The sequence below is a fragment of the Lonchura striata genome, chromosome 5, assembly GCF_046129695.1.
Source record: "Lonchura striata isolate bLonStr1 chromosome 5, bLonStr1.mat, whole genome shotgun sequence".
NCBI lineage: Eukaryota > Metazoa > Chordata > Aves > Passeriformes > Estrildidae > Lonchura > Lonchura striata.
Window position 1 is genome coordinate 36752679 of NC_134607.1, and position 15114 is coordinate 36767792.

General features: G+C 35.6%; 1 protein-coding gene across 4 annotated transcripts in view; it reads left to right on the forward strand.

Moving 5' to 3' along the window:
- Nucleotides 1-15114, forward strand: part of DOCK4 (dedicator of cytokinesis 4) — a 221515-nt gene that overhangs the window by 196940 nt on the left and 9461 nt on the right. For 2 of the 4 annotated variants that reach the window (XM_021545259.3, XM_021545260.3), the window contains 12 exons: nucleotides 1544-1685; nucleotides 2296-2462; nucleotides 3734-3820; nucleotides 5402-5578; nucleotides 7552-7635; nucleotides 9430-9549; nucleotides 9929-10050; nucleotides 10312-10432; nucleotides 10956-11037; nucleotides 11256-11365; nucleotides 12510-12677; nucleotides 14802-14874. In XM_021545259.3, the coding sequence (XP_021400934.1) occupies nucleotides 1544-1685; nucleotides 2296-2462; nucleotides 3734-3820; nucleotides 5402-5578; nucleotides 7552-7635; nucleotides 9430-9549; nucleotides 9929-10050; nucleotides 10312-10432; nucleotides 10956-11037; nucleotides 11256-11365; nucleotides 12510-12677; nucleotides 14802-14874 (1453 nt within the window). The remainder of the gene's footprint in view (nucleotides 1-1543; nucleotides 1686-2295; nucleotides 2463-3733; nucleotides 3821-5401; nucleotides 5579-7551; nucleotides 7636-9429; nucleotides 9550-9928; nucleotides 10051-10311; nucleotides 10433-10955; nucleotides 11038-11255; nucleotides 11366-12509; nucleotides 12678-14801; nucleotides 14875-15114) is intronic. The other 2 variants (XM_021545261.3, XM_021545262.3) reach the window with 1 other exon arrangement.

Genomic DNA, 15114 nt, shown 5'->3' on the forward strand with positions numbered 1-15114 from the left:
ATGTTTATATTGGAAACCATGCACCTACATTGTTCCACAGACCAATGGTTCATGGTAGTTTGTTCCCTTTCTCCTGTTCTGTTCCTGCTGGTGGATACTCAGGGAAAGGCTGTCAGAAGCCGTATCCATTGGTAGTGGGATAATCAGAAATTTAGCATTTAAGCAATTACATTCCAAAGTTCCTTTTTTTTAATAACTTAGAAATTCCACATGCTGAATTTCATTGATTATTAATGTACTGAAACTGACAAATAATAGGGTCGTTACTCTTGGTCATTAATTTGGAATTCTGAAGTTACTGAAGTGCCCTTGAAAGTGTTAGTGGTGTTTACACTGTGTCCCTGCTCCACAGTCTGCATTGACTTACCTAGGGAAGAGAACAGAATTCATCCTATTCATGGAGCAGCTGCAATCATAACCCAGGTTCCTCATCCTGTGGTAATTAAAATAAGTGATGAAGGAGCCTCCTATGTGGTGGAGGCCTAAAAAGCCTGATTTGTCTTTGCCTTAGTGGTGGGGAAATGACTATTTCAAACTGGTAAATATAGTGTGAAACTCTCCCTTTTAAAAGTAATGCTCAAAAAGAGTCTGAGGAAAAGATAGTTCTTCACATTACCTAATATTCATCTGAAGATAACTTCTGTATAAACCAATTTGAAAATATTAATCAGAAAGTCTAACTGATGGAGTAAAAACCTTTCAAACCTTAGGTCTTTCACTGCTTATGCATCTTATGAATTTTTCAAGTTAAACATGCACAGCACATATTTATATTTGCAACACCAACAAGGACAGACTTAATACATTTGATTTTAATTCTTTATGGCAAAGCAGTTTGTAAACCTGGATATGTTTGCTGTAGAAGATATAAATATTAAACTTCATAATAAAGCTTTCAAATTTTAATTTGTAGCTGAATAATTATACAGTTACAGGAGTTTTTTTGTGCAATTCCCATGAAAGTCTCAATTCTCAGAATTCAATGCCAGGAGCATTCTTTTACTTTGTGTTGTAAAAACTGGATCATTTTAATTTTCCAGGCTGATAATTGATCAGCATTTACAGGGTAAGGCAATTGAATGCCTTTATAATTTTCTTATGCAATATTTTTCTTCAGAAAAAGATAACATCAGAACAAAGTTTCTTAGGGAATTGACTTCGAACCCATTTCCTTGTCTTATCTGTTTGTTGGGTTATATTTCTGTTACATATTTTATACTGTCTGATATATCATGTTAATTGCATACTTTAATCCACTAAGAAAAATTTCTCCCTTCAGATTTTTATCAAACTTTGAAATGCAATTATTACATTTTTCCAGACTTTTGAATAAAACATAATTTATGTTATAAAATGTCCTTCTTCTAAGATACCTGTTCTTTCTGTGTTCCTTATTTTTATTCTTGCCTTTTGTTTCTTATTTTTTCCCTTCTTTAAGTGATGCAAAGGTTGCCTGGAAAATGTAATACTTAAGAGCATGTGTTTGGATCCTACTTATTTTCATGCAACTTGCTCTTGCTTTTTGTTTTCTTTCTCCACTCAGAATAAGGAATTTGTTTGCCGAGGACATGACTATGAAAGGCTGGAGGCCTTCCAGCAGCGAATGTTGAATGAGTTCCCACATGCCATTGCTATGCAACATGCTAATCAGCCAGATGAGACCATCTTTCAGGCAGAAGCACAGTGTATCCACATAATCACAAAGCCATACTCTGCACTTACATTTTCTATGCTTTTAAAAAACGTAGGTACACCTATAGCCAATTTTGATCACACGGTGCCTCCATGAAATAAATGGTAGGTGAGAATTTCCCTGCATTTTGTCCCTAGTTCACTCTATTATGTTTAGAATTTCCTTGTGTAATTTTGGTTCTATTTAAGAATTCCATGACATGTTATTGACATTATTTCTTTAGCTAAAAATAGAACTATCACCACTGTGATAATGGTGTAGCAGTTCCAGGTACAGTAATTTGACTTCGTACAATGCAACATTAGGTTAGCATGGCATGACATATTATGTAAGAATATATTTAATTAAATCCCTTTACTTTATGTACTATTTCATGTAAGTAGCTCTATTTCAAAAATAAAGACAAAATTTTCAACAAAACAGTACAAAGAAATCTCAAATAATAAAAAAAAATATCTCTGGTTCCTTTCACAAGCCATTAATAGTATAAAAGCATTTCTTGAGACACAGTTTTTAAAGAATTTTTCTTCTGTAATGCTTCAGGAGTCAGTATGCGTTGCTAATTTGAATAAAGTGGGATAGCCTTAACTCTTTACGTATAGATTTGCAGATTTATGCAGTGACGCCAATTCCAGAAAACCAGGAAGTTTTGCAGAGAGATGGCATTCCTGATAATATCAAGAGCTTTTACAAAGTAAATCACATCTGGCGATTCCGATATGACAGACCATTTCACAAAGGGACCAAGGACAAGGAAAATGAATTCAAGGTAAAGTATCATGCCCTTTCCTGATCTAGTGGACCTATGAATTTGTTTGTTAAATCAACAAAGGTTGCATTATTGAAATATCATCTGCATTTGCACCATTCAGCTGAATGTGGTACATCAAATTCTCTAGAGGAGATGGTATTTCAGGTTTGACTATTTTACTTCTTATTTTTAATAAAATAGTATTAAAAATATATGGGAGATGCAGAGGTCTTGCTGTATATGTGACTGAAATTGAAAAAAAAATCTTCTTTTTTTGCATCGTGATGTATCGAAGGCAGAACTGGATAGAGCAGTCTCATAAAAGTTTCTTAGGCAGATGGGAAAACATTGTTAAGGAGGTAGTCTGGGGTATGGATAGGATTGCCAAAAGCTATCTCTCTCTAGAGCAAGGCAAAGACAGCTTTGACTGAACTGCAGCATAATGACCTGTTCCTGTGATATCAAGACTAAAAACTATCTCTGAACTTAGACATTGTCTCAGGGAAAAGCAATAGTTCCTTCCCTAATAGGTAAATCCCTTCTGTTCCTTCTATTAAAAATGTCACAGAGAAAATTCATCTTTTCGTGTAATTTTAATTCTTACCCACTAGAAGTACATCCTGATGCTGAATGTATTTGGTAGTCAGACAGACAAAAAGAGTTATCCCATAATAATTTTGTTATAAATTTAGATGAAAAAACTGTAAGGATAATAAATAAGCTAAATTGAGTCACTGCTGTCTTCTGATGTATGTTTGAGCTTTGTTTTAACTGTACAGCTTACATAAATATTTTGTGTAAGCACTATCCTGTGTGTTGATTTGTCATTTTACAAACTTCTTGCACAAAGTATTTCCCAGTAGTATATTTGAGTATCCCATCAGCTATGCATTCTGGAATCTTGAATAGGGCTTCTCAAAGGAGAACTGATCATGCTATCTCCTCTGTAAATTGTTCTACTTTGGAACTCTTGTTCTTCTCTGATGTTAGATCAGAAAAGAAATATTAAAATACCAATGCAGGTGTGAGTGAGTTTTGGAGATTTGGGGACAACATATAATAAAGTTTGAGAGTGAAGAATCAGCAGAAATTACTAATTAGTAGTAGGACCTAGAAAGTAAGGAGAAAAGTGAGTGTCATTGACTTATGGCATAGACATTTCAGTAGGAATTTGGATGTTAGTATTTTTTTATTGCATACTCTTTAGTGAAGGTGTTCATAAAGGAAACTGGCAATAATTAAGGAAGAGAGAATAAAATCAGGAAATAAATTACTTCTATATATTTTAGAGTCTATGGGTAGAGCGAACCACACTGATCTTGGTACAGAGTTTGCCTGGAATATCTCGTTGGTTTGAAGTAGAAAAACGTGAAGTGGTGAGTATGAGACTCATGTCATATTGTGGGTTGGTTTATTTCCTTAATCTTATGTTATTTGTGAGCTGTTTTAAGATTTATTACACATATGTAATTTCTTTGACCAAGGTCTCAAGGTGGCTACAACAAAATTATTTACAAAGTATATTGAGTCGTCTGATTCCTCTTGTCTTCAAAAATATTTTTAAGAACTACCCTCAGGATTCATTTAAACAGCTGAGGGGAAAAAAGTTGAGAACAATAACAGACACCCAAAGACAACATTTAGTGTCAGTAAATTACTTCCTTAAAACTCAGCATCACGTAACATTTGATACTTAAAATATCTATAGCTTAATGTAAACTTCAGTGTCCTTGAAAAGTAAACATTCTTCAAATTCCTGTACTATAAAAAATTCCACGAGCTTCTGAACAGAACCTGTAGGAATAGGATCAGATTTACCAGTCTGTTATTGACACATTGGAAGTGCTTCTCCTTGCTCGTTCTTTTACTTAAAAAAATCCTTAAATAGATTCCAGATAGATTTGGAGGAGTGCTCGTCCTGTAAATAGCTCTAAATAATTGGTCAGTTGCTGAGCCCTGGAGTACAGATAGCATCTGTGACTATTTTCCTTCTTGTCAAAGCTAGTCTTAGAATATCCCATTAAATATAAGGATACCATAGTACAATTTATTTTCTCTAAAACTCTGTGTTTTTCTTTTATAATAGCAGGAAAATATAACCATCTTGATATTCTCCTGTAGAAAACCAAAGGTGGAGTTTAGTAAAATCAAAATGTGTGTGACATGAGAAATTTTTTTAGTTGACTCCTGCTGAGTCTTTACTAGGTTAGTATGACCACTGATATGAAGACCTTCAGTTTACTATCATTTTTACCATTACAGTCACCATTTCCAAAAGTAAACTGTAATAATTTTTCCTGGGCATGTATTAGGTCATGACTCAGATTTGCACTTCTATATTTTGGTAAATTATAGTAGCTGCAAGCCTGTACTCTTCCCAACACTCAGCATCTGCTTTTTCTGGCAGTTCACACTACCTGTGAAAGAACTTCCCCACCCTTGAGAGTTAAGAGGCACATCCTGCTCAGGGTTGCCTTTGACTATAACTTGATCATCATTTTAGTTCAAAGCTTGCATCCTGATCCATAAAGTCTTGTTGGTGACTTCACTTTGGATGGGGAAACTAACTCACCAATACTTCAGCTGTGCTCTGTACCCTTAAACTGATGAAGCTCCCTGTCCCCAAGCCTCTTCTAAGTAATTACCAAGGACAGTTTAATCCTGAATTCTAGGAGTTCCACCACTGGCTGAAAGTATGTTCATGTTTTGCAGCAAGGGCTGGGTCATCTCTCAAGGTCAGATAGTGAATCTACAAAAGAGTGACAGTTGTTTATTTTGATCATTGATTACATGAAAAAATCAAATCTCTCCCCCAGCTGAGAAGTACTTTCTCTATCAAACTACCCTAGACATAGAATAATATAGTTTTATGTTAAGAAATCAAAAATTATCTGCAATATATTTAATCTTTCAACTGAAGATTAAGTTGTTTGCAATGTTTCTCACTCATATTTCAGGTGGAAATGAGTCCTCTTGAGAATGCTATTGAAGTTTTAGAAAATAAGAACCAGCAGTTAAGAACACTGATTAGTCAGTGTCAAACTCGACAGATGCAGAACATTAACCCTCTCACAATGTGTCTAAATGGGGTCATTGATGCAGCAGTTAATGGTGGAGTTGCTAGATACCAAGAGGTAAGCAATTTACTTTCTGTTTATTAGAAATCCAATCTCTTTCCCTGTACAGATGCAGCTCTTTTGTATGAATTAAGGACAGAAATTACTGTATAAATAGTAGTTATAACTATATTGCAGTTTTGGGTTAGGTAATGTTAATGACATGGTTTATTGAAATAACCATCTTGCTGCAGATAGTACCATAAACTTACTCCAATGATGACTCAAATCACAATTACCCTGCATTCTTCAGTGATTTGATTGGAAATTTTCAATTAACTGGTTAATTGTAAGTAAATTATTATAATACATTCCCTATTCTGGGATTGGAGATAGTTCTGGCCAACTAGCAAATTTACTTTTTTGTGCTGACATTCTAGTTTCTATATGCATATGCATTTCTCTTTCTATTTCTATTTCTATTTCTATTTATATTTATATTTATATACATAAATTCTCAACAAGAAGTTAATTATCTTGAAGAATCACAATTTTCTAGATCCTTCTTGTATCTCTTTTCCAAGTTTTTAAGAAAAGCTTTTTTTGGGGCAGGGGGGAAAGGCATTTTAAAAAAATAAATACAATTTTAAAATGCTTAGCACTGGATTTGTTTCTATCAGTTGTTTCTCATTATTATGCTTTCTGAATCATCTTAGGAGAACCTTAAATGTTTGGGATGCTCTATTTATACAAAATTCTGTGGAATTTTGAAACTTCAGTATAAAGAAAGGGTTGGGGTTTATTTGCAACTCAACTTGATTTTTCTCTTTCTCCTAATTGTCTTATGAAATACTTGAGTCTGCTGGTTTTTCCTTTGAAAATGTCAAATTCAATAACATTCTGTCCACTTGTCTCAAAGGCTGAGAGACTCACTGTTCACTCAACAGTGTTAAATTTTGGTAAAACTGCATCTTAATTAAACTCCAAGAAATTGAGTCTGGTATAGTATTAGAATCTGTCATCAAAACTGTAGTGTTACAAAAATTGTGAGACTGAAACAAAACAGTAACATTTTTTATGTTTCCTAACTGCTTTTAGACAACAACAAAACTGTTTAGCATAGTGAAGCACCATGAAGGGAGTCCCTGGAGAAATGCAGTCATGTCAGAACTATGTCTGGTTTGAATTAGCAGTGTCAGAGCTAGCTCAGTGTCTCTGCACAACTTCCATTCTTCACAAGCACATCAAAAGTTCTAGCTTGCTTCTTATTGTTGCCCTTGGCTGTAATTCTTTATCTCTTACACAGTGTTCATGTTTCAATTCTCTTCTGCCCTCTGTCTCTCACTGTATTAAAATAGGACTTTTCAGCAATTTGTTTTGTAAATATCAAAACTGCTAGCAATAATTGTGAGGCTTTCTTTTCCCATTTCTCTCTAATTCTTCTCTTTGCATGTCCATTTTTCAGTCTTTATGTGTCTACCTATTGTTTTGCCAGTTCTTATCTTCTACCTTTCTTGCTATCCTGTTTTCTGTAAATGCTTTTCCCTGTTTGACCTGCTTTTCCCTTCTGCCCTGTGCGAAGCTCAAAGTTCAGTCAGTCTTGGAGCATTTGGTCGTGAGGTAAGAATGACCATGTCTTTACCATTATCTTCCTTCTCTTCAGGCAACTTCCAAGTTTTAAGAAGTGACCTTTGACCATCTGCTGCCTTCTTCATTTTGTCTTCCTTCTTCCCTCTTTTTTCTCTTTAAATTTTTTTCTTGTATTTTTTTTCTTCTCTGATGGGGAAGAAACTAACTCTAATTATTCAGCACCTCCATATTTCAAATGTTAAACTTATCCATTCATTAGTGACTACATTTTTTTGCCTATGGTCTCTATAAATGACTGTATGATTAATTACTTATTTACCATGTATTATGAATTATTGCAGATCAAAGGAACTTAAAAAACATTTGAAAATGTTATCTAGAAACTTGTTTTTTAAAAAAGATAAATAAAAGTGTTGTGTTTTTACTTACTTTATTTTACTTTGTAATTTTATTCTGTTTAGGCATTCTTTGTCAAAGAATACATCTTGAACCATCCAGAAGATGGAGAGAAGATCACACGCTTAAGAGAACTTACGCTCGAGCAGGTAAAGTGGGGAGAAGTCTGAAAAGATGGCCTGTTCAGCAGTTCCAGCTAAAAATGTCCCCAAATAAAATAAAAAAATACCAGAGGTTAATAATTGCCCTGTGGTCTTCAGTGTTTTCTGAGTTAGACTCCAAGTAGAGAGTAACTGTCTATACAAGCAGGTTTCTGGGCCATGCTCATATATTTTCCCAGTAGTTTCTATCATCAACTCAATCACTTCAAACTGTTTTGTGTAAAATAAAAGTTGAGTGAGAGGCCTGTCTTGTCATGCTCATATACAAATATTTGCACAAAACATTTTATCACTACTACAGAATAAACACTATTTCATTGAAACATTTGATGACTTTAGCATATATTTATATTTTACCAATATTACAGAAAATATTTTCACTACAAGGACAAAAAAGCATTCAAAATATTATTGCAATCAAAGATATCTAGTAGTAGTTGGCAAAGTAGGTAGGCAGTAAAATAAATACAAAGTGATCAAATTGAGCATATGAATATTCTGTGCATTATATGTTTTTTGCATCATTTATAAGCCAATGACCTACCAGCCTCAAATATGAAGTGTTTCCATTTGAAAATGCTGAATATTTTGTAATCAAAGATCTTACTAATGTTTCAGCTTCTTTAACTAGCATTTATCTATTTTTGTTCTTTGCAATGTGTTGAAGTTTCAAATTTTATTGCCAGCTTGGAATAAAAAGGGTCACAGTATTGGAATTTGGCAAGATGGAAATTCCATTTTTCATCAGCATTGTGGGATCTTTTGGTCAGATCAGCCAAGTGACAAGTCCTCAGACCGTACAAATCAGAATAGATTCACTGAGCTCACTTTAATTTCATGGAGACAATGTGTAGTAATTGACATTATAATTTAACTTTTTCAAGCTATAGTTAATTTCACTAATGTTTACAATGTAAAACTGGAGTTAATAACTTCCTGGACCAAAAATGTGGGTTCCAAGCAATAGCAGTTCAACCCTCAGCTGACTTAATGCACCCACAGCTGATTTAATGCAGAGCATTTGGAAGGGCTGGCTTGGCTGTGTGTGTGGATGGATGCGCTGCAGTCCCGACCCCAGGTCAGGGATGCTTACAGCTGCATGCCTGATCGCAGGCTGCCTGAAAACATCAGCCAGGAGCTCTCATCCAAAGATATTACAGCACACCCTAGCTATTTTGTTTTTAAATCTGAGTTTATCTGATTCCTTGTGTAACTAATTCAATATTTTGAATGCACGTGACCAAATTTGAGCAAGACTCAAGTTTTAGCACTGTAATTCTGAAGCATGTCATGCCTTGTGTCAAGGATATACATCAGGCCACCACTTATGGACGTCTCTGGGGAGTTGAAATAGGATATGGGACCATAGACTTCATTGCCAATGTATTACAGAGCCTCTGGATGGTCAAATGGATTTGACCCTTGCTGTTGTTTCATGCTTTTTACAACTGGTCTTGAAGAAAATGGCTTTTATTTAGGGTTTAGAACTGCTCCTTTGTAAAGCTGGCATTAAATTAGATTTTTCACTATGTTATTTAATATTACTGTTGAATTTGCATAGGTGAAACCTTTAGGAAAGTTAAACGGGAAGAGGTGGTAAATCCTCTTGCATGCTTTTGGTCCTAGGCCTTTTCTTGTTGCAGGTCTTTCTGAGATTTAGATAGGTGTTTTTAAGACAATGTGCATATTGTTGGTTTGGTGGGGTTTTTTTTTTTTGGTGTCCTAATTGATGATGAGAGCTTAAAAACAAATGGATCAAAAATATTTTTTCCGTTCCGGCAGGCTCAGATTCTAGAATTTGGCTTGGCAGTGCATGAGAAGGTGGTACCACAAGACATGAGGCCATTGCACAAAAAGCTGGTGGATCAGTTCTTTGTGATGAAGTCAAGCTTGGGAATACAGGTACTCATGTGAGCAGGTGCATGGACAGAACAGAAAAGTGTTCAGCCTCATTAAGGGTTGGTACATTTTCCCAAGCAACAGACAGTGACATCTTTTGGTTGTTTGTCCTCATTACAGCTTGTAGCCTTTTTGCAGTACCACAAAGCAAAGAGAAACATAAACTTCCCATACCATGCAGAGAAAATTAGTCACATTTTACTAATAGTAACATCTTGCTATCATTAGTGAAAAGTTAAAATATTTTTCTTAGTAATGATTAAGCTGATCCAAAATGCCATTTAATTACATTTATGTGTAGTTATCTACATATCTGTTTCTTAAAAAATATACTTAAGATATAATGTTAATTTAAATTAATCTTATTTTAATAACTCTCCAGGAATTTTCTGCCTGTGTACAAGCTAGCCCTGTTCATTTCCCAAATGGAAGTCCTCGTGTATGCCGGAATTCCATACCTGTTTCTATGAGCCCTGATGCTGCCAGGGTAATACCACGACGCAGGCAAGTTTAATATTAGTAATGACATATTTTTGCTACCCATGAAAGATGAGCCATAAATACTTGTATTGTGTGCATGCTTTCTTGTATGGTCTGGCTGAAGTGTGGTCAGCCTTGAATAGCAGGCATATGTATTCTCTCTCCTTCTTTCTCTCTGTCTCCCCTCCCCCAAGTAAAGATTAATAAACATGTGCTGTTCTCACATGAGAAATCATGACTGACAATTAGAGTTAACCATTTTATATTTCACTATTCTTATAATAGCCCCTTGAGTTACCCAGCTGTCAATCGGTATTCTTCCTCATCACTGTCATCCCAAGCTTCTGCTGAAGTCAGCAACATCACTGGGCAGTCGGAAAGCTCAGATGAAGTTTTTAACATGCAGGTATAATTTATTGTCATTCGTCAATCTGTACAGAATCTTTCTTACAAGGCTATTTACTAAATTAATTCTTCTATTATTTCATTCAGAAATCTCATAACTATTGCTGATGCTTCTTTAAAAACCAAATCTTTAAATGAGATGTTAAACTCATTCACTTAGAAATAACTTTTATGTAACTGTTTTCTCTTATTTAAATTAGAGCATTAATTTTTTACAAATATAGTAAGTAGCAATGGACTATGATGCAAAGTCATCTGACTGTGCATAGACCTTTTTGTCCAGCTGTCACGTTGTGATGTAATAATTTTACTGTATGAATGATGCTTGTATTTATTTAGTATTTGGCTACATCTTTGTGTAGTTAGATTAATATTCCTTATACTGATTTGCTATATTGAATTGCTGATAAGCTACTCCAAGTAGTTAAAAGTTCTTTGTTCTAGTGAAAAGTATGCTATACATTTTTATGTTTTCCAAAACAGTAAATGTGATCTGGTAACAACAACATCTCTTCTATACACAGCCTAGTCCATCTACCTCAAGCTTGAGTTCTACTCATTCTGCTTCACCTAATGTGACCAGTTCTGCTCCATCCAGTGCCAGAGGTCAGTGCTCGTCTGCTGTGATAAAGCATATTAAATGACTTGTGATACATTACACAGCTGAATTTCTCCATTATGTCACTGGTCAGACATCATATTTAGCCAATTACGTGGGGAATCTGAATTATTAGAGACAGAGGATTAGTTTGTCATAAGCATAGAATTGAAATGTCTTGACTTTCACTGCATTAATTTAATCACTAGACACATTTATATTCTAGCTTCTCCTCTGTTGTCTGACAAACATAAGCATTCCCGAGAAAACTCTTGCCTGTCTCCCAGAGAGAGGCCCTGCAGTGCCATCTACCCTACTCCCTTGGAAACTTCTCAGGTAAGAAGTTTGTTGGGAATCCTTGGAGCACAAATAGCTAAGAAGACAATAAAGGTGCATATTGAACTTTGAGCAGATTCAGTGCCTGTTCACTGTTGTAACTTCTCAAAGGGTTTTTTATGGTTTTATAAGCAAATACTTTAAAATATTTTAGATGTAAGAGATGTGAATAGAATACATAGTGCTCGGTCACATTTCTGCTTGATTTCTTTAGGTGTAAATCTGTTTCTTTATGTTTACTTACTGAAGTGAGAGAGAGATGCAGAGACTTACCAGATGACACAACCTGCTTGTGTGGAACAACAAGCATTTGTTCAATCTAGGGAAGAAGACAAAGAATTAAAAACTCCTATCATGTCAGTTGTCCTTGTATAGCTCCCCTTTGTTTCCTTCTGAGAAAGCTAATCCTAGCCACTGTGAGATAATAATCCATTCCATGTGGCAATTCCTGTTTTCCAGTGTAGTTTCAGAAAAGAATGACTGACATTTTGTTACTCCAGAGAAAATAATGTATTGTGTTCTTGCCTTAAAATACTGTTACACAGTTCTGTATGAAATGGAGTATTCTGAAATTCAGCATGAGCTTGGTAAACTGGCCAACACTGAATCCTTATTTCATCTTTTCTTCTTCATGGACCTGTTTTCACAAAGTGCTTTTCACAGCTGCTGTTTTAATCCCTGCCATCACACACACCACACAATGTACCCCTTGCTGAAGTTAAGAAAGATGAGAACATACATAGAGTGTTAAAGGCTGTCCTTTCAACACTCTCGTGTCTATAAGGAGTTTTACCGCTGATAAAAAACAGCTCCAGGATTCTTTATTTTAGAAATTATTTATTGGTTTCTCATTAGCTCTTTTCTCATTTCTTTGGTTATTGAATTGGCGCTTGATTTAATTTTTAAACTCTTTTCTGTTTAAGTCCTCATGCTATTACCTGAGGGCTTAAGAAGTAATACTGAGGCTTAACCAGACTTAAGGACAGTTCTCAGGAGCTACTTAGAGCAGATAGATCTACTGGGCACTTCATCAGTGTTAGTGGAGCCAAAACAACAGACAGGAAAGAAAGATCAGGAGATGCTCTTTAAATAAAGCGGTTTTACCATTTGCCGCAAAGAAAAATTATCCCATTTTTGCTCCCAGACTACAAACTCTTGCTTTGCCAAGTGGAATGCGACTTCTATCCCCCACTCTATCCGAGATTGCATAAGGGAGGCTGAGGAGCTCGTAGGCCCAGTCTCCGCTCTCTCTGAGACTCGCCCAGCAGGAAAGTCTCCCAATCTGTCTCTACCCTCAGTGTCCCATGAGAGGGTAAGTAGAAAATTAACTTGCTCATATAGTGAAGTATATTTCAAAGATGAGAAGGTCTGACGGTTTCATTCTGCCCTTATAACTATAAATGAGGATTTATCTTTCTGGGGAAAGGTGAAATTTCTTTCTCTGCTGTTCCCTCAGTTGTAAAAATGGACTGTGATCAGAAACAAAATCCTGATTCTCTGCCTTCTGATAAAGAAGGGGAAAAGAATTCCTCAGGACAATTGTAAGGAGATATCTTAGAGATACCTGCAACTCTCATTTAAATTTTGCTGCTCAAACTATTCCTTGTCTTTTTTCATTTCATTCTAACACCACTTCAACAGTGTTGGTTGGAGCTTCACACTGAGAGGAAAGAACCACCCATTTATTAATTACTTGGTTACATACAGCTTGATGAAAGCAATTTTCACATTAGGATTTGAGCTGGGAGATGTGAGATTCACAGGCAAATTCCTGAATTTCAAGGCTTTCAGGCCATAGCTACCTTATTTAAGGAAGTTTGATGGACTTCGCAGAACAAGACTACAGCAGTATTTCATCCACTTCCTCATTGAAATTGATGCTCAGGGTTATGTACAGCTGTTTTTAGTCAACATCCATTTGTGCTTGCTTTGTGATCTCTGGCTGAATGGTTGTACAGTGTCTCTCCAGCTCTTCCTATACTCTGAAGAGTAATGGCTGCTGTCATTGACTGGTCAACAAGCCTCCTTAGTTTTTTGCGCTATTATTCTTCCTGTTGAAGCTTTTTGAATTTCACGGTTTTGGGGGTTTTATTTCGTGTCTTTAAACATCCTGTGATTGCTCTTATTCTTCCATATGGTTTTATATCTCATTCTTTTTAGTATGTCTTTGTTTCTCTGTATTTCATTCAGCTTTTGTCTCTTTATCTCCTCCAATTTCAGTTGCTGTTTCAACCGTTGTGCTTTACCTTTGCAACAGAAAATGGACTTCAACACTTGTCCACCACATCCTAGTGCACTGCAGACTCACTAGGCAGTGAACACTCAATCCAGACCAGGCAGGAACATATGGTCACACTCTCTATGTCACATCAGAGTACATATCTAGGTTTACCACCTCAGTTTAATGGTAACTCCAGGAAAACAGATATTACGTGACCCAGAATGACTCTCATATGACATACCTACTACACACCTACTGTAGCTGAAAGTGTACCAACAGCATTCTGTCACTGAGATGTTTAAAGTGAAGTTGAATTGGGCTTAAGTGTTTGTTCCTCACTTAGTAACGTGAAGCTGCAACATATTAGATCAATTTTGATCACTTTGCGGCTGGGTTTGCCATCTTGTGGAATCCCAGCATAGTGCCTCACCAACTTAGCACAGTGCTCTGTAAACACTGGAAAGAGGCACAATAATAGGATTTTATTTGCATTTCACAGATCGGCTGATCTTGTTTTTAAAGAAAAAAAGAGTAAGAAAAAAACTATGTCTATCTGTTCCCATTTCCTCTGGAAAGTGCATCTTAATTACTTGCAGGATTAACTGTATGCTATTTACATATGTTTTTGAGACAAACTAGTGACCCATTTGAATGCTGCCAAACAAAATAAATTGTAGGGGATTTTTTTCTATACATTTACTGTGATTTGTAAACAAAATGGATTTTAAGAAAATTAAAAACAAACATGCTTTATGGGTCAGCTCTTATCTGCAAAAGAACTAAGAAGACTGCTACCAAAAAAGTCAGGGTTAGAAAACAATACACAATGCTTTTCTTAGGTAACAGTCATAACTTGAATATTATCTTGTTCAGATCCTGATTCTGTAATGAAATTATTTTAAGCAATCTATTAAGATATCTCTTTAGGGATGAGCTTTATTATGTTTTTTAAGGTGCTGGAAACTGTCAGAACTCAGTACATAATAATCCTCCCTCCAATTTCTGTGTGTACAATTTTCAGAAAACTAGTCTCCTCCCTATCTGTATACACATACTTTAATTAAACTGTTTATGTTCTTATGTGATGCTTATCATTCTACTTCCTAAGCAGACCTGGGCATGAGGGGGGATAATAACAAAAATATAGTTGTTTTCTTAAAGGCTACTTAAATATAACAGCAGCTATGTGTAAACCATGCTGTTCTCAATTTACAGAGAATGCTGTTTAATCATATTGGAGATAGTGCTTTGCCACGAAGTGATTCCAATCTGCCCGGCTCTGACAAAGGTAAGCAGACATGCTACAACATGCCAGTCTTTGAAGAATGAAAACTTAATTACTCCATCATGTTCCTGTGGAACGCCAGTTCTTTTGAGTGCATACTGTCATCTCCAAGTGTCAAAACATTCTAACTGACTAAATAAATTATGCTAACAAATCTAAGTGTCAAAACACTTTGACAGAAAGGGGAGAACTGAATTTTGCACTCAAAGAAGGCCCAGAAGTTTGCAGGAGGGGGTGATGGAG